This window comes from Arvicola amphibius, chromosome 2, assembly GCF_903992535.2.
Source record: "Arvicola amphibius chromosome 2, mArvAmp1.2, whole genome shotgun sequence".
Classification (NCBI taxonomy): Eukaryota; Metazoa; Chordata; class Mammalia; order Rodentia; family Cricetidae; genus Arvicola; species Arvicola amphibius.
In genome coordinates, this window is record NC_052048.2 from 170,746,604 (window position 1) to 170,767,022 (window position 20,419).

Here is a 20,419-nt window from a genome sequence, read left to right on the forward strand (position 1 = left end):
TCCATGCATGTATTTAAACCCACGTATTTCCCTGCTCTGATCCTAAGCACATGACAGGGTGCAGAGGCTTCTGTGGGGTCGTTCTTTAAGTAAAATGTTCCAAAGAAATCCCAATGAATGACAAGAACACCCAGGGCCTTCTAGTTTATAATGTCCACTTAAGACTACATTGGTCACGCTGGTGACAAAATGCAGGTAAGCATTTGAAAAATAAGAACCACCTGAAAATGTTGCTCAGGGATTCTCAGCAGTCACACTGCTTATGTGCACAGAAATGCTCCCAAGCTCAGGCACAAAGAGTTGAGTTAGAATCCAGCAACGTGCTGTGTTTAAGGTTAGTCACCATGATCTAATCGTGTGGAAATTGATAACGTATGCTCAAGTACATAATTTGATCAGTTTAGACTTGGATCATCTATAAACCATGTATTTGAAAGTGATACTAATAGAATTTAAAGCCCAAAATAATTCAGCACAGCTTCAAAATAGTATACTAAATTGGTTTATGCATGTATCTTATTCCATGATTTCCAGTCTTAGTATCTTAATTTCTGAACAAATTTATAGATCATGTGTTAGTTCTAAAGAAGTCCTTGAAAAACAAAATGGTTAAACAAGTAATTATTACTTGTCACCGTTGTATTTGAGTTCATTGACTTACCTGGTGAACCTTCGTTGTTATTTTAATTCTGACTAGAAACTAGCTAGAGCCTTCCTATAATGAGTAAAGAGAGTACTGTTTTATATAGTGTAAGGCATTCTCTGTCCCACTCTGGAGGTCTGTAAGTTCTTTTTGGAGATCTAATGCCATGTTTTCATGACAGACTAACTTTTTTGACAGCTCCCAAGTTATAGAGAAAAAATTTAAATCTGCTGGAAAGGTGTTGCCGAGCTTTTACTATGAGGGTTAGGATTTGCTTAAGGGAAGGAAACTACTCCCTAAGGGATGGTACTGGTTTAAAGAACTGAAGTCAGCCAGTATTAAATAATAATTATAAAGGGCTGGGGAGGGAAGGAAGGGAAGGTAGATGGATGGAAAGAGAGATGGAGGGAGGAAGGGAATAAACACATATTTATAAATACTTACAGGGACATCAACGTATTTTGCTGCTGCTTTCACCTTAAATAGGAAAGAAAAGGATAACCATGAGGATTCTTAACGGATACACAAATACTGGGGTAACCGCTAAGAGGCAACACAAGAGAACTCATTGAGACACTTACAGTGAACGACAGGATGGATGAGAAGAAAGAGCCTTCGTCATACCTGGACAGCTTGGACAGTACCCCTTCCAGCACCGAAACAAACTGCAACAGAGTTTATGGCGAGTGGTGAGAACGGCTCTGTGCATGTAGTACAAGAGCAGGGCACACGACCCATAAACAACTTTCCTAAGTCAGGAAAGCCCCACAACAAATTAACTGACAGCTGAGTTCAGGCAAACGTCGAATGCTTGTTCTGTTACTCGGAACACAAGCTCCAAGATCCCTTTCCACTCCTGGAAACAATACATTACTTTCTAAAAAGAGAAAGTGTGAAATAAAATTTGATCTGGGATAGCTATGAATGGAGCCTTAAATTATAAACTTACTTAAAACATTGCTGTTTTTTTTTTTTTCAATTGAGCCATTCCTAATCATCAGTTTTACAGATGACAAATGTCATGTCCCAGTATCAGTTTCCCTCTCCATCCCCACCTCATATCTTTAACAATCATTTACCAGACAGTTCTAATTGGGACAGCCAAGGAACACACACACACACACGCACACACACACACACACACACACACACACACATTTTTGTAACCCACTGATTGTGAATTAGACACCCCTGCATGTGGCTCAAGAAAGTCCTTCATCCAGTGTGGTCCAGAGAAACAAAAAGGCTGAACATCTCTGATTTGAACCATTAATGAGTAAGAATCATTTTTAAACATTAATACAGACACTTGAAAACAATGATAACTAAACTTAAATATCTATTTTGCATGATTTGCCTAGAGATCAACATTTTTGACACATAGGGTGGGAACTGACCAGTGCAGACCAGGCAATAGAAGAGAGCTGTGACATTCAGGGTTTTTACAACATTGGGAGAAATTGGCCACTCTTTAATAAGCATTTATCAGACAGTTCTGATTGTGATACTCAAGGATCACCCCTGCTTCCTGAGGATCAGTACAATGTAGACTTCATTTGTTCTATCCATGCAGGTGTTGGAGGAAGGAAGGAGAAGGAGTGAAATTCAAATTACTTCAGAAATGTTTCAGATACGGAAAACGTTTCTTTTTCCTCTTCCAAACCCCTCAACTTCCTCCTTCCCCATCTCTGTTTCTGTGACAGGGTGTTATGTGTCCCATTCTGGCCTTGGATGTCCATGTCTTCAAGAGTGATTGTGAACTTCTGATGCACCTGCTTTCACCTTCTGAATGCATGCATCACCATGCCTACTTTATTTGATGCTGAGGATCAAAATTCAGGCATTGTGCATGCTAGGTAAGTAAGCATTCTATCAATATAGGCTACAGCCCTCGCCTGCCTGCCACCCCCTCTCATATATATGTATACACACACACACACACACACACACACACACACACACACACACACATATATGACTCACTATGTAGGTCTCACTGGCCTACAACTCACTATGTATATCATGCTGGCCTCAAGCTTCAGCTGTCTCTGCCTCCCAAGTGCTGGGACTAAAGGCATGTGTCACCACACCAAGCCCTAAAAATAATATATACATTTACACGTACATAAATACATTATTTATTGATGTGTGTGTATGTGTGTATGACACAGTATGAACATGGAGATCCGAGGACAAATAGTTCTCTTCATTTACCACATGGGTCCCATCCAGGAATCCAATTGAGGTCATTAGACTTAGCTGCGAGTACCCTAATTTGTTGAGCCATCTCACATTTATATTTCTATAATATAAAAAAGAATTCAGCAATATAAATTTGGAAAAAAATCTTATTTTACTGAGAGGGAACATATATCTGACATGAAGGTCAGTGAAAAAAATAAATTAATAAGGACATATTACCCTGCTTCTCTTTTCTGTATACCTAAAATAATACGTACTATTGACAAATTACATACTCCCAAAGGGAAAATACCGACAAGGTTTTTTAAATACGAAAAGGGAAATTAACGAAGGCTGGTTTTTGTTCACATAGCAGCTTCTTCAACAAAGTGATAATAGTTCCAGGGACATGTCTTATTAGTCTCTGGTGGCCACAGAACTCACTCTGAGTGCACAGGAGATGTTCGTCTCTCTATGGCTGGTCAATTACTGCAAAATAGTTTATGCAAAAGAAACAAAAACTTCCCTGTAGGCTTCTTCACCACATCATTTGCGATATGATGTAAGAACATAGAAATACAATCATGTAAACTGCAGACCAAAGTTGTATTTCTCGTGGAGAATTACATTCATTGGGTAACTATCTTCAGGGTTCTGAACAGTGAAAACCGCAAAATTACAAACTGCTCAGGACTCACAGAGTCTACTTACTACGTTCTTCCTGCCCACTAAGCTTTCTTAACCAAGCACGACTGGCTGCCTAGCACAACTTAATGTGGTTTGTCAAGACCCAGAAGACCAAACTCTCCAGAGCTCTGTCAGACCAGGGGAAGGGAATTCCAGACTTAATGGCCCTCTGTGGAAAATGCCTCATCCCTTATAGCTCACATCTTGAGAGCAAGTGTGTGCCAGGTGATCTTATTTGCCTGGAGGAGAGACAATTACTATGGTTACCTGACAACCTGAGGCATCAAAGGCACAGCCTGTGTTCAGTCACTCTGCTAATATGGGTGAATACAGCAGAGGCAGAAATCCTACCGGTGAATGAGGAGACAGGTTGTAGCTCTGGACAGATTGGGTCTTTTTGCTTCTCTTACCTCATGGGGAAGATGAAGTTACTCAGGTCACCTGACTATGATGGCATCGAGAACGGTGAGGTTATGAATAGGAAAAGATTGAAAACAGCCAATACTAAAGACATTGAAAGACGGAGCATGTCTGCTGTGATTAAATTATGGTCAGGATTTTTCGGAATATCTAAATATGTTGAGACACATGTAGGACAGTTCGGTGACAAGGAGTTGCTAATGAGTGTGGCTCACAGCCAGTAGGTCTGAGCCAGAGCAATCTATGGAGGTGTCTAGAGGTGGGTGGGGTTGAGGCTGTCAGACCACTTGAACTCTGCTTTCTTTGAGCACACTGGGTGGGTAGCTTGGGAGAAAGGTTTTGAAGATAGGCGGTCTGCCCTACTGCCCTAGTTCTTTTTTTTTTAAATGTTTATTTATTTATTATGTATACAATATTCTGTCTGCGTGTATGCCTGCAGGCCAGAAGAGGGCACCAGACCTCATTACAGATGGTTGTGAGCCACCATGTGGTTGCTGGGAATTGAACTCAGGACTTTTGGAGGAGCAGGCAATGCTCTTAACTGCTGAGCCATCTCTCCAGCCCCTGCCCTAGTTCTTGACCATAGTGCCACCGAACTGAGAAAACTGAGATCATCCTGTAAAAAAAAAAAAAAAAGTTAGCACCTAAGAAGTGCTTGATGAATGTTATTTTGTTATAATATTCATTAAATAACTAAGACAGAAAAGACAAGTATGGAAGAGACCCTTGGTCTCTTTTTTCAGACACATACAAAGTTGTGGAAGGAGATGACATGAACATAAATGGGCATGGCGTGAGCCGGATGTGGCTTATGTATTTGGACACATGGTAAGCCAAAACTTGAGGAGAGAAAGAATGATTCTGAAAGGTTTACAGTTTTAAAAAAAAGGTAGACAACCCCATGGAGGTTTGGATGGCAGGATGGCAGACATGGAGTCAAAGAAACGATGCTTATGAAGTCTCTTGGATAGGAACTGAGGGAAGAAGTTTCTCTACTGAGGCACCTGGTAGCCTGTCCTACTGTCTCAGGATATGTAACACTGCTGGACTATATCAGAATAAATCCTGTGTGTAGACCACAGTCATGCCACGCACAGTGTTCTTTGCTTTTAGTTCAATAATAGCAGGAAGTCTCTGTTTGGGTTCCTCCCTGTCCCAAATGGTCCCCAGGGAGGCACAAACACCGGAGAGACTCTAAAGGCTTACAGACATTGCACCCCTGGGATCAACCAAGTGAGCCCCAGTTCCTACAGGAAGGTTTCCTTTGTAGGATTGTTGTTGCGGCCCTCGTGATGGAAAGGCTACCTTCCAAGTCAGACTTTATTAAAATCAAGATTAGTGATGGCGCATTTTCCATTTGGCTTTTAATTGCACAAAACAGCAAGAATCCAAAGAAATCCAGCTAAACGCTGAGCTTCCTTGCTGCATCTTTAACTGTTTCCCCTGAACTTTCTCCATACAGCTCTGGGAGATGATAAATACTTACGTCTTTGCCTTGTGCTGCCTGCTCTCCTGAGGGTGTTGGGTTGGATTGAAACACTGCAATTTCTTTGTTTCCCTGTTCTTTATTGTGGATGTCATGCACTGGGTTTGTTTGAGCAACATTTAACACTTGGAGTCTGGGTAATTACTGCCTTAGCCTCATGATACATACTCTCAAGGAAACGCAAGATGACGGCACTCCGAAACGACTGGGGGAACAAAACCAGAGTGCCACAAGGCGTGATGCTTTCAATACCCTGCTGAATCTTAAGAGGATAGAAGAATCATTGCAACAGGCTGTGTGATTCATATATTCAAAGCAGGATATAAAAACCACAAACTCTGAGAAGTGGTGGGGACGACAGGTTGCTGGGCTCTTCACACGGCTACTGCCTCTTCAGCCATGAAGTAAACAAGGGCCAGCGGCATCACTTCATTTCCGCTGCAAAGTTTAAATTTTCTGACAGACAGGGCAGTCATTCATAGTAAGGCTGATCACAAAAAAGCATGTTATTGTGGGTAAAAACAAGGGAGACTCAGGCTATTGACCAGCAGATGCTTTTGTTCAGATCAGGACTAACTAGTATTAAAATTTCACATACAACCAGATAATCAGAGACTATAAGACAGGTTCTTCCCTCAACAGAATGTCACTAATACGATAGCTCTTTCTCTGTCTTTTCTCCAGTCATAAGCCAGTTCCTTGATGCCCTGAAAACATCTTTCTAGATCATGGACATCTATGTGAAGGATGGGTAGTGCTTGTGTTTATTTGTAAAGTATCTTGTCCTGCAAAGAATCCCTAAGACTGTGTCCAAAACACTACACCTAGTCCAGATGTTACCAAATCCCTGTTTTTCTTCATTGTTTCTTCTTCCTTTGTTCTCCCCAGTGCAGTGGCCTGTCTTATTTCCCACCTCCCAGAGAAGAACTCTTAACTGCATTTAACTGCATTTGCCATACCTTTGAAGCACATACTTGGATTTAATCAGGTACCTTCTGCATATATGGCGCTGATCCAAAGAAGCAAATTTAATCAAAATAATTTTACCACGCTGAGTTGGCAAGATATTATTATCATATCAAGGTGGTTAAGTGATATTTACTCTCTGTCCATCTTATTCCTCAGAGGAATTCGGGATAAAGCATTCTATGTTTTTAGAAAGAGCATGTATACCCACACATTACTTTGTGAATCTACATATCTATATCTATATACTCAGTGAGAAAGTATTTCCCTTACAATATTCTGTTCTCCTTTTTTCCTTTCCAACAATATTTGAGGATCAAGGAAGTTGAGCATTCTTGTGATGCTCTTTTAATTCATACCCAGACAAACAGTGCCTCCATGATGAGAATACATCCTGAAAGGTGCTCACTTTTGTATTCTTAATTCTTGACAAAGAACCAATGTCCCAAGTTTTTTTTTTTTTTGTATCTGCACCACTACATGCAATGATTTCCATTTTCATCTTCCTGACTTACAGATGGCCCCCTTGCCACCTCCAGCTACCTGTCCAAACCAGTCTTGTGATGTGCATGCCTGTGTGGAACTAACATCCGATGTGCAGGCCTTTGGGCTGGCTTGCACAACCCATACACAAGGAAGACTAGAGGGTGGTGTTGCCACTCTTTCCCTTTGTGATCTTCTTGAGTTCTGTAGGGAGCTGTAGAAATGATACAGGTTTAAGGGGCCAGTTCGGTTCTCTTAGTATGACCTCAATTGTCTCTTCTCTCATTTGTAAATGGGGGAACCGTAATGTGGGCACCAGCTCCACCCTGGGGAGATGAGGCCACACAGATGGGGCTCCCGACCTTTCTCTCAGTCAGAACAGCTTAACTTCAATGAGTGTTACGTGTTGTTTCTCTTATTATCCCAAATTTTGAGCGACTTAACTAATTTTTAACATAAAGTGGCAATAGCTATAACATTTAGCATTAGATTTAGAGTTAGTGTTCTATCTACCATTTTTTTTTCTGCTTGGTAAAAATGTTCTCAGTTCCCTTCTGCTTTCCACTTCTCCTCTGGGGGCTGCAGTTACAGCCCCTCAGGGCTGGGGGTAACAGCTACCGAGGGTGCGTCATTTCAAATTATCACATTGATAATTTCAGCCCATCCACTTCCCCTCCCCCCTCCGTATCTAAGGATCTCCACTGGCATCTCCCTTGGATATCTCAAACTTAATCATACTGTGACCTATCATGTCATCAGGACCCTTCTTTCCAAATCTGTTTCTCTTTGCAGGGCACCTGAATCACCGGAAGACACTTGATTCTTTTCTGTGAATCATGTCATAAACCTAAGGGTAGCCCTCAATGTTTGCCGCCACCTTGGCACTGTGGTAAATCCTGCTCATGATACATCTTAAATGCTTGGGATTAGTTTCCTAGAGGTCAAAGTAGAAACCGTCTGTGAAGTCTATTTGCTATAGGCCATCCGACGCATCTTCTAATACAGAGCTGGTTAATTCTTCACCCCACCTTGCACCTCTCCCATCTTTTCAGTGACTTCCTACTGCTCTTGGGATCAAGGCTCAAAACTCCTTAGCACATCCTATCAGCTTCTCCTCACCTCTTTCAGCTTCATTTTACACCAGGCCCTGGTGCCTGCAGCGTCTTCCACCTAACCGCTATGTCCCTCTTTTTTCTGGTTGACTCTTTCATTGTTTAGAACACAGCTTCTGCTTGAGAAAAGCTGCGCTGTCGTCCAACTACATGAGCCACTGTGTCATACGGTTTGTGATACACCGTACACCCATCTGCATGGAATGTTTGTTAGCTCATTTCTCCCAAGGGTTCAGACAGCTCCCCAAAGAGCAGGACCTTGACTGTTTTGCTAGCACCGTATCCCTGGCATTGAGCACACTGCCTGGCACACAGCTGTATCTTGAAAATCTTGGATGCCTCAGGATTGTGAGAGTCAATGCTTCTTTTCTTGTCTTTTCCATTTAAATCTTTTAAAACAAAAGGTACTCCCATGAAAAGCGATTTATTCAATGTTCCATGTAACAGACAGAACCGACCCAGAGCCCTGGCACTGAAGCAGGTTTGCTTAGTATTTTCCAGATGTGACTTTCATATTCTTTTACTATTAGTCACTCAACAAACAGCGTTGCATGAGAAGCATTCCACACAGTATAGAATTTAATGGAGAAAGAGAATGAGATTCTTGACTGCAAGAGACAGAGAGGCTCACATGTGGACACATGGTAACTGATGGAGGAAGGTGTGGGTAAACAAATTTAACTTGGCTAGGAGGGTCAGATGGCATCTAGGAAGGAAATCGGAGAGTATTTCAGTGGGATTACAAGAATAAAGGGAGGGCTGGCGAGAGGGCTCAGAGGTTAAGAGCATTGGCTGTTCTTCCAGAGGTTTTGAGTTCAAATCCCAGCAACCACATGGTGGCTCACAACCATCTGTAATGAGGTCTGGTGCCCTCCTCTGGCACGGGGGCATACATGGAGGCAGAATGTTGTATACATAATAAATAAATAAATCTTAAAAAAAAGAATAAAGGGAGAAAGAGCTTCTGAGCAGGGAGTTGGTTGTGAAAACGTACAGGCAACAGAGAAGTCACTAGAATGCTGGAAGCACTAGAGCCTGGGATGTGAGTAGGAGTTGTCTGAGGGACAAAAGGGATGGGACTGAAAAAGACATGGAGGTGACACCCAGTGCATGCGTGAACCTCTTCCAAACTACTCTGAGGATTCTTAATCTTCTGTGTGGCGTTACTCCGAATTACTAGGGCAGGTTAAGGGAAGTCAAATGTCCTCTCAAACACCATGTCACCATAAACATCTAGTCAGCGCTCTCCAAATGCAGCAACCGCCTCTCATGGGACATTCACAAAACTCAAGTGAAAGGTACAACCGAGAAAACAATGGCAAAGCCGTAAGGTGCAGCTGACCACAGGGAGCACCTTGAAGGCATGGCCTCCCTTGTGTTCTGAAAGGCACTCCAGCTGCACTGTAGAGGCCTGACTAGTGGAAGGGAAGCATGGTGGCAATCTCCGAGGTATAGGTTTAAACAAAGATTGAAAAAAAGGGTAGCAGTGAGAATAGAGTGGAGCAGAAAAGGGCATGTCCAGAAGATTGATTCCATAGGCTCTGGTACCCTCTCCTGTGAGGAGCCTCAGAGGATTCTAAGAAGGCAAGGATCCTAGGATGAAGATGCTTTTACAATGTGGAGACAATTAACATCAAACAATGGACTCAGAAAATGCCGAGGAACAGCACTGAGGTTTAAGTTGCTGCTCACATTCTCACAAAAACTGAATTGTGGAGGTAGACAGGAGGCCACTGGAAATATGGGCTTGTAGTCAAAAGCGAGAGCAACAATAATAACATGGATTAACATTTAAATAGTACTTAAAGCATACAAGCTTCTGCCCTAAGATTATCTGCATTAGCCTGGTCGTGACAACGCATGCTTTTACCCCAGCACACGGGAGGCAGAGGCAGGCTGACCTCTACAGAGTTCAAGGTCATCCTGGTCTACAGAGCAAGTTCCCGGCCCTCGCGTCAGGTAGTTTTCCACCGCCAGAACATGGGGCATCTGAAGCTTCTGGCTCTGCGGGTCTCTTACACGTGTGTGTGCATACCCACACACAGACATACATACTTAAAAAAACACTAATAAAAAATCTGAAAAACACAAAAATGGAAACCCAGCTACCAGAAACTGTGAGATACACCAATGCAGGAAAGCACTGAGTGACTATGTTAAAAAACACAAATAATAAATTAACAATGCACAAGGTCTCAACAAAATCCATAATTAGCAGATATAAGTAAAAGCCAGAGAGGCAAATAATAGTGACATAAAAGAGTAAAATGGAGAGTTATTCTTATAAAAAAATAAAATTGATCAACCCGTAGCCAAACTCATTAAAAGAGAGAAAAGACCCAGATAAATAAATAAACAGAAGAGCAAGTGAGTGAGAGATGGAGACACACATACCACAGAGACAGATGGACAGACAGACAGACAGAGGAGGGAGAGACTATACACAAATAGGTTCATTAAGGAGTGTATTTTAAAAATTTTATTATGTATTGTATGTGTACAGGGGTTTTGCCTACATGTGTATCTGTACCCACGTGAGTGCCTAGTGCCTGAGGAGGCCAGAAGAGGGCATCATATTGCTGGGACTGGAGTTACGGACAGCCGTGAGCTGCCAGTGGGTACTGGGAATCAAACCTGAGCTGTCTGGAAGAGCAGCCAGTATTCTTACTGCTAAGCCATCTTTCCAGCCCATCATTTAAGAATATTTGAAAACTTAAACTGCAGTAAACTGAAAAATATGTAACACATAGCCAAATTCCAAATTGAAGCAAAAAGGTGTAACATATCAACAATAAATAATGAGTTGAAACTGTCATAGAAGTAAAACCAAGCTAAACAAAGACAAGCCCAGGGCTAGACAAACTTACAGTCTAATTCTATCAGACATTTGAAGTGGAACAAACCCTAGTACATCTCCAACTATTTTTTGGAATAGAAAGGGAAGGATGTTTATATTAAGTATAGGCCCTTCTCCTCTTCCCAGATGTCTCATTTAGAGACAACGAAGACTAAGGTATTGTACAATGCATTTTAACAGCTCACACGTAATTTTCTGGCATGTTGACATCTAAGAACTGGTTCATAAAAATATTTTCTTTCCTTAATGAATAAACCCACCATTTATCCACTCCTCAGACCCTGGCAGCTGGCCCACTTGGAGACCATGTCAGTTGGCTCAAACAAAATTTCTTCCCATGGCGACTGATGAAAGGTGTTTCTTTCTAAAGATAATTTGTAAATACTGGACAAAGCAATTGGTTGTTTGGAGGGATAAGCACCAACACATGGATGAGGAAATCAGAGGATGATACAACCAAAGAAATAAAATAAACCTCTATCCATCCTCAATAAGTGGAATGCACAAAGTGTCTGATACAGAATTCAAAGCAATCACCCTGAAGAAGCTTACTGAGACCCCATTGCTGAAGACACCACTCACTTTGGTCAGAGGAAATGAAGACATCAAGGTGATACTGGCCAGGAAGATTCCTCCGTGTTGGTGATTGGCTTTCACACTGGAAGGTGCTATTCAGGCCAAAGGGAGGGGATGCAGCTGTGAACCCTGTAAACTACAATGGCAACCAGTGTGGCAAGATATGCCCAAGGGCTCGATAGCAGCAGAGATGCTATGGGAGTGCCCAACTCTTTCAGAGTAGATTAATGACCAGTTCCACAGGAGGAAATACATGCTTAGTGCTGTAAATCTAGCTAAGAATCCATGGTTGTAGAGTTCATAAGCTAATCTACTACTATTATTTTGTTAATGGGCATAGGGTCAACCTGCCCTCTAAACTGACATTCTCATGCCCATAGATTAGTGCAGATTCCAGGTCACAATGGACAGCTTGGGTTTTTATTTTTGGACGGTGATTGTCAGTTAATGCAGTTCAATACTAGTCAAAGTATATTGAATAAGTAACTGTAGAGTACTCAGTCACAAATGGGACCATCTGGGAAGAGGAGGATAAAAAGCTAGAGATTGGAGAGGACTAACTAGACAAATCTCCTGGATATAATGGGACTACTAAATGATGAGCTCCCAGAAGCTGCGGTTGTCTGCTCAAGAGCTACCAAGTTAAATACAGTCAGGGTTCAAGCTTGGAGTGGGAGGGGCACATGAGCCCCTACCCCTTGGTGAGGACCTGTTGAAAACTGATGCTATCTAGAGGGGTGAGAGTTAGTTTTCTTTAAGGGTGTGGCTCCTGGTAGGTCTACTGTGTTCTGTTGGATGGCCTCATACACATAAATATATAGGTAGCACAAATTGGACTTGGTGGATTATTAAAATTAAAAAAGGACACAAGGTTGTATGGATGAGGACTGTATCTGGGGTGGGCCTGGGAGGAGTCATGGGAGGAATTTGATGAGAATATGACCAAAATACAGTGTATACATGTATAAAATTTTGAGATAATTAATAACGTATCATATTAACAAAGCAGCTTACTATACTATATGAGGACATAGGAGCTGGGGGAATCAGGAAAACACATAAATAACAAGTTTGATAAGGAGACAATAATAAAAATAATCTCTATGGTAGAGGTCTATAAAGGCTGAATTGAAAAAAAAATCAACAGAGAGCTTTAACAGCTAATAAAGGACAGAAAGAAACACTAAACAACAACAACAACAAAAAGCCCAAGTCATCTAAAACTAGGATCTAATCAGAGGAGAGAAAAAAACAGCATCAAAGAGTGAAGGAAAATTCAAGGAATTCTTGCTCTGTTTCTGACTGCAGACACAGTGCGACCAGACCTGACTCTGTGAACATGATAAACTGTAGCTTCCGAAACTGTCAGTTCAGGGAGACCCTTCTTCCCTTGAGTTCTCTTCCTCATGGATATGATCAGAGCATCAAGAAAAGTAGTGCATACAGGCAGCAGTATTCTAGAACCACTTTTCTTCATGGTTATCTCTTACCCCAAGACCTTTAACCAGACAATTTGGAACATATGCATAAAGGAAAAAAAAATCAACTGTAATCTCACTACCCAGCATAACCTCTGAACCCTGGGGTGTGAACCCAGATCATAATCTTACTACGCAGTACAACCTCTGTGAACCCTGGGGTGTGGACCCAGGTCATACGTCACTCTTTCAAGGGCTCATCTTTTACCCACTTTCTACTATATTTTAAAATATACTTTATCATTAAGACTCCCCAAATCATAGATTAATATAGATGGCTGACACAACAAAAGTCAAAATAGATATAATTGGTACATCTCTGAGTACTCTGAAATATGCAAAAAGGCAAAGGGACATTAACACATTTGATATTTCTGAAATACTTTACAAACAGGCTGTAACAATTTAGATCCTTTACACAAGAAACTTAAGTGGCTCAGTTCATGCTTTTCAACAGTGTTAACTTAAAATCATCTAAGTTCATTTATTGGAAAAGCTGGTATCCACACTCCTTAAATTATTAATGAAGATTGATTTTGTCTTGTTTTTTTTCAAGGCAGGGTTTCTCTGTATAATAGCTGTGGCTGTCCTGGAACTTACCAGGCTGGACTTGAACTCACAGAGATCTGCCTGCCTCTGCCTCCTGAGTACTGGAACTAAAAACATGCACCACCATGCCCAGGGAAGATTAATATTTTTATATTGTTAGCTAAACAACATATCAGTTACTCATAAAACTGGTGTTGGTTTTTCTCTGCAGGGGATATATTCTTTCAGTTGCTTTATGAAACCTCTTCTGAATGTCTTGGAGATAAAACCTTGAAGGGCTAGATGCAACTGCTCATGTCAAAGTTGCACTGAGAGAATATCCATTTTCTTTCTCCAGCATTTAAAAGCCAATTAATAATTGTTCATCTTTACAGAGTATATAATGTTTTGGTACATTTATACACTGTGTGCTTCAACACAGAATACTTAATTTTCCCATCATCTCTTCTTCCCGATGAGATCATTATAAGCTCATCTATTCTCGGTGTTTTGGATTAGATGATTCAAGAATCACAAACATAATTGCTCTTAGTGTAAGGTTCTTATCTATCTCATGTGGCTGGGACCTTGAACCCATTAGCCAATGACTTCTCAACCTCTTTAAGTTCTTGGTGCTGTCAGCATCATTTCCCTAGTAAGCTTTGATTTCAAATGATACCTATGTTTGTGGCCATGCCTCTGAACATGCCCAGTCTTTGCACATTATACCTGTGGCCATCTGTTATGTCTTAGTGGCATCTAAGTCACTTAACTGCTAAATGGCAAAGCCATTTATTCCTGACTTTCATTTATACAATGAAATACCATTGCATTTATCAAAGGCATTCTAAGCACCAAGCAGAAAATTTTTGGGGTGAAGTTCTGATACGATCCTGCTGGCTTTGTCTGTGCTTAAGGCTAGATCTCCAGCCCTAGGGAGATCTACAACAAACAGGCTAAATTCGTAGACTGAGGATACTCAGATTTGCTCTGAAAGGAAAACAGCGAGCGTGAATGTGATATAATAAAGAACTCTTGGAAAGAAGAACTGTTTTTCACAGGAAAACCCTCCAAGAAATGACCAAATTCTTCACACAAGCAATCAAACCAATCAATCCCCACAGTGTTAACACAGTGTTTATTTTCTTGTGTGGAGTTTTTTCTCAAAACAGAAACAACTTCGCTTCATGTGTTTGTGTTTGTGTCTATGTGTGTGCACTCACACATGTATTTACTTACTTTGTATTGCTAGTGATCGAATCCTGGGCCTTGTGCATGCCAGGTCGGCACTCTGGCACTAAGTTATACCCCAGTCACATTTATTTTTAAACTATGATTTCACACTTAGATATTTAGAAAAGTAAGAGATATCAAAAATTCTCACTCGAAGATCATTTCTTAATTTTATTTGCAAAGGAGAAAAACAATACATTACCTTTGAAACCAGCAGAGCAATGATTTCTCTCACAGTGCTGTCAATCAAATCATCTATTTTTGAATGGTACTGTTGCTAGGTTTGAAAAGACAAAATGCATTAGTGGGTACGGACATGAATTCTTTGCTGTAAGTCATGACGGTTATAAAGCAACTAGTTACGGCATATCAAATTTACTTAAAAAGGATCGTTTTGAACATTAAAAGGACAAAGCTGTGACAACAACGATCCATCCAGGCAACACTTTTTACGTTGCGGTTGGAAAATTTTCCCATGTGCGCTGTTGAGTTAAGCAGCTAATGGGGTTATTACGGCGGCTGAATGGAGTCGTTATCTGTATTCAGGCAGAGGAATGTGGAGGGTGCTTTTTGTCTTCTCCTCTGTAATGAAGGTGGCCCTGTATTTTTCTAAAGGGTTGGTTTAGCCAGAGAAACAAGGGGACTCAAAAGAGATTTAATTAATACAGCATTTCATGTCTGGCAACTCTCATTCATAAGTTATTTTAAATGTGCTCTAGAAATAAAATGTGCTGCCAATTGTTCTCCCTAAAAGGAGACTTTTTTTTTTTTTTTTTTTTTTTTTTTTTTTGTCAGCCCAGAAGCAGCAGCGTATACAATTCTTACAACATGTTCAAGCAAGGGCAAAATTAAAATTTCATCAACAAAAGGGAATAGATGGTAACAAATTAATAGGCCATAAAAGCTATAATGAAACGGCACCACTCCCCATAGCTTTATTACTGCTTCCTCACGAACAAGATGTCTTTAAATAAACACAAAGAGGATGTATTTAAAATAAACCTGAAAGACTCCCGCTTTTGCTTTCTTCTCTAAAGATTACTAGAAGGTTCCTTTATTAAATTAGCAGGAGCTTGGGCTTCCTGGCATATGTAGGCACCTCTATTTAAACAGTAATTCTTTCTTTGGAAGCATTTATCTGACAGCAGATTGTCCCCAATGGCCACTTCACAGAAAATGCGACTTGTAAAGACTAACCCTATCCTGATGATCAAGGCTTCCAGGAACAGAGCGCATAATGCACAGCCTAAAAGTACTCATGTCAGGATAAACATTAGACCAGCTTCACAGCTGCCAGCTGAATGGTTCCCTAAGTTCGATGTGTTTGAAAGCCATTTTTCTTCCTTCGGAAAACATGTCTCAAAGTTTCCACACAGAACAAAACATCAACTCAGGCTTGCTTTGGAATACGAGGGAATGATCCCCATACCCTCAAGGGCTCTAATAGCTAAAGTGGTCATCATCTCCTTGTGTAAATAATGAGGAATAATGTTGGAGCTTCCAAGTTATTTTCTTTCCTTTTCTCTCTCCTCCCCCGCACTCCCCCGGTGTGTGTGTGTGTGTGTGTGTGTGTGTGTGTGTGTATTGACATTAGTCTCAAATTAACCACATGCACTTGATCACTGAGATTTCTGGTATGTAGTACTTGTCTGGTTCACTTAAAACCTTGCTGCCTCCCAAAGCTTTGGTCCCCAGAGGACAAAGAGAACAGGCGTTTGGACATAGTGGGTGAATTTACACTGCAGGAGAGCTGGAATGTTTGATGTTGGTATAGGAAATGAGACAATTAAAAAAAAAAAAACAAATTTGAAGCAAAAGAGTGATGTTCAGTCAAACAAGCTGACTGGTAGGTAGTTGAGATTTACTTAAACAGTTAATGCCCTGGATCATGAACACGCATCAGGGCTAATGCAACGGTTTCAGCACTCGGACTAAGTGATTTGTAGGGTGAGACCCAACAGACACCCTTGCAGAAGGGCCTCCCAGCCCAGTCAAAAGCTGCACAAGGAACTGGGTGTTGAAAGAGCTTATGCAAATGAGTTCTGCCTCTCCCCTTTCACGTCCCTGCTCCAGACCTGTGTCTGTGCAGCACAAGGGAATGAAACAGCAGTCATTGTCCCCTCTGTGGGGAGGAACTGGAAAGAGATACAGGAGACAGGGATGCAGCTTCTTACATTCCACCAAAATGGAAACACTCCACAACAGGGAGGTGCTACTGAGGCCCCGCGGCCTCTCAAACATGTTCTTAAACATGCCTGGGCCTCAATGCTCTACTTGCCATTTATTTCATATTTTCACTCTTTAAATATTTAAAAAAATATTTTATTGCATTTATTCTTCGTAGGTGTATGGATCTCTTGCCTATATGTCTTGCCTGTTTGGTGCCACAGGAGGCCAGTAGAAGGCATGGATTTTCTGGGTCTGGAGTTCTAGACGGTGTGAACCAACATGTGGGTGCTAAGAGTTGAACTCAGATCCTCTAGACGTACAGCCACTGCTTTTAACTACTGAGTCATCTCTCCAGCTTCGATATTTTAATTCTCAAGAAACAAAATGTCTCAGAATGCTAGTACATATAAGATAATAGAGGTTACACATTAAATTTTTGCATTGGATTAATTCCGGCCATTCTTAAAATCAGTCATGAGCCACTCAAGAAGCTATTTATACTCCTTTTACCGAAAGGCTTAGAAAGTCAATGAACCTTGGGGGTCAAGAAATTCTGGTAATGTATAACATATTGATATACTTTCTTTGATTCCTGATATAGACACAGAGCATGAGAAGAAAGGATGAGAGAGAGAAATGAACGTATAAGAATGAGTAAAGTGGGCTGGAGAGATGGCTCAGAGGTTAAGAGCATTGCCTGCTCTTCCAAAGGTCCTGAGTTCAATTTCCAGCAACCACATGGTGGCTCACAACCATCTGTAAAGAGGTCTGGTGCCCTGTTCTGGCCTGCAGGCATACAGACAGAATATTGTATACATAATAAATAAATATTTAAAAAAAAGAATGAGTAAAGTTAAAACAAAAAACAAAAGGATCAAAACCTTTAATCTATTATTTCAGAGGCCAATAAGTATGGGGGGGTCACTAGATTTAAACACTATGGGAGTCAGCTGTATAGATTCATCCCTTCATCTGGGAACCCCAGCCAAAATGTAGTATGAACATCCATATTTTAGGTATCCATTCTGCAAAGACAGTAAACCATAGGTATGGGTTATATGGGTATGCCAATACAGGTATACGAAAGCTAGTAAATTATTCAATAGACCTGGTAGCTTCCCAAGATAAAAGGTAACACTCTGAATCACAAGATAGCAACAAACAGAATTTTTCTGCAAAGCTATCTTTATTGCCTAAGCTAAAACCAAAACATTGTTTTCCACTTCAATGAATAGATAACATCGTTGATAAAAATTTAGAAAGTTCTTGTCCCTGACTACAAAAACTTCTATAAATGATGTATGTGTGTGTGTGTGTGTGTGTGTGTGTGTGTGTGCGCGCGCGCACATGTGCACATGTGTGTATGGGTATATATATATATATATATATATATATATATATACATGCATGATAGGAATCAACCTTGGGCCATTCTTTGGCAGTTGTTCACCTTGTTTGCTGTTACAGGGTCTCTCAATGGTCTGGGGGATTTCCAATTTGGCTAGACATGCAAACCAACACATCCCAGGGGTCCTTCTGTTTCTGCCTCCATGATCTCAGAGTGCAACCCTGCATCTCAAGCATTTGCAGGTGGCTTCAGGGGACTGAATTCAGCTCCTTATGCTCATATAGCAAGCACTTTGCTGATTAAGCCATCTCCCCAGCTTCAAAACCTTTGTAAGTTCTTGTAAAAAACATTTACATCTTATTTAAAAATATTCTTATTGGGCTAGTTCAAGTCAAACTGCTAGTCCTAAGTACCACAGTGTTGGCCGAGTGTAGCTCAGTTGCAAGCTGATCTTTTTTTCCCACATCTGCCCTCAAAAGCAAACAGGTTATATCTTTTTTTCTTCGAGACTGAATCTCAATTTACATTTGGGCAATCATTTAGAAATCCTTGCTCCACAGCTCAGGCACATTTAAAATCCTGGCATGGCTGCACTCAGGTGGATAACATCATTGCACTGTACTGTTCGCATGCAAATATGTTAGACACTGAGACTGACCAAACGCCAGTGCAGCCTAGACTTTGGCCCTTGTTTTGGGTTGCATTTTAGTAGGATTGGTCTGCTGCTTCTGGGAATGGGAAAACTCCCCTTTAACTGATAACTAATCCTGTCCAGGTAGGACCACTGGTTCACCTGAGCTACTCACTGATTTGTTCACATTCTCACTTCTTCATTCTCAGTCAATGGGACCAGGGTGAAGTGGCTCAGAGGGCAGATGGAGGTCTACAGCATAGGTAGTCATCTGCCTTTCTATAGTAATTGGATACTAAGGATTTTAAACAATGTGGTGGTTTTATGATCCCAACATCGGTCCTGCGGGACTGACCTAAGACTGCTGACTCATTATAAACACCTGTCACGTGAGCAGACCATTCAGTCACTAATTACTTCATTAACCCCTATTCTGGGCCTCAGAGAGCACCTTTGCATCATCATGTATCACAAAAGAAAATAGAATTGCGATCTGGGGACACAGGCAGGTCTTCGGTGTGGTCAGGAGTGGAGGGATTTTTAATTTCTTCAATGACAATATATTCATAACAAATTACCAGCGTTCAGTGAGTTAGCTTCATTTTCTGCTTCCTTCATAATTTCATGCATAGTACATGTTTTACATGGTTCTGAACTGTCCATTAATCTAGTTTTGTTAACAACTCTGTTTCTCTCTGGAGCAATTTCAAAACATGGCAGAGAGGAGAGAGACAGAGACAGAGAGAAACAGAGAAAGAGACGGAAAGCGACGGAGAAAGAGAAGAGACAGAGAGAGCAGAGGGAGACATAGATAGGGAGACATAGGGAGAGAGACAGAGACAGAAAGACAGACAGAAACAGAGAGACAGGGACGCGGAGGGTGGGAGGAACTGAACAATTCTTTAAGTGTATCTGTTGGAGATTAAAAGCAGCATTACAATCCTTTTCTTTTGTACTTGTTTACCACTTTTCAGGGTTGCTAATAGGTTTTACACCTGCACAATTTGAACTACATTAATTGTGTGAAAGTTGCAGCTGACTAATTGTCTCTGGTGAGAAGGTACAGGTGCAGACATAATGAATAGTAGCAGATTACTCTTCAAAACGACTCACTTCTTAATGTAAAGAATCACCTGGCTTGTCGTGTGTGTATGCAGTGGCTACTTCTCTTTTAAATAGTAGAATGAATCATTTCTTGCAGACGAAGAATTTTGGAGCAGTGATAATACATCAACCTGTTCATTTGTTCGACGCATATTTAGCAAGAGCCTGGTACATTGTAGGTACTGTGTACATATTAGAACTAATATATTCGCTCAGTATTTGTGGGAAGATGATTCCATAATCTAGATGAGAGAACAATGAGCCTATGAAGCCACTTAAGGTAATATTCTCAGATTGACAGCAAAGGCTTACATCTGGGTGTTGAAAAACATGAAGAGGTGATTAGGGGTCATTAGCATCCATGCCAGAGGCTTACTCGTTTGGATAATAAGAAGCAATAATCAGGTTGTGTGTGCTCACACAATAACTAGTGAACATTCTGTAACACTGGCAGATCAGTTACTTATATATTTGTATGGCTGTATGATATGGTATTAGAAATATATTTTCTTCCTTA

The 20,419-nt window shown here is 41.0% G+C and overlaps 1 protein-coding gene across 8 annotated transcripts in view; it reads right to left on the reverse strand.

The window, feature by feature from the left end:
* Cadps2 (calcium dependent secretion activator 2) overlaps positions 1 to 20,419 on the reverse strand; it is a 510,179-nt gene that overhangs the window by 37,796 nt on the left and 451,964 nt on the right. For all 8 annotated transcript variants that reach the window (XM_038320974.1, XM_038320981.1, XM_038320973.1 and 5 more), the window contains 3 exons: positions 14,853 to 14,927; positions 1,225 to 1,308; positions 1,088 to 1,120 (listed from right to left, as the gene is read on the reverse strand). In XM_038320974.1, the coding sequence (XP_038176902.1) occupies positions 1,088 to 1,120; positions 1,225 to 1,308; positions 14,853 to 14,927 (192 nt within the window). The remainder of the gene's footprint in view (positions 1 to 1,087; positions 1,121 to 1,224; positions 1,309 to 14,852; positions 14,928 to 20,419) is intronic.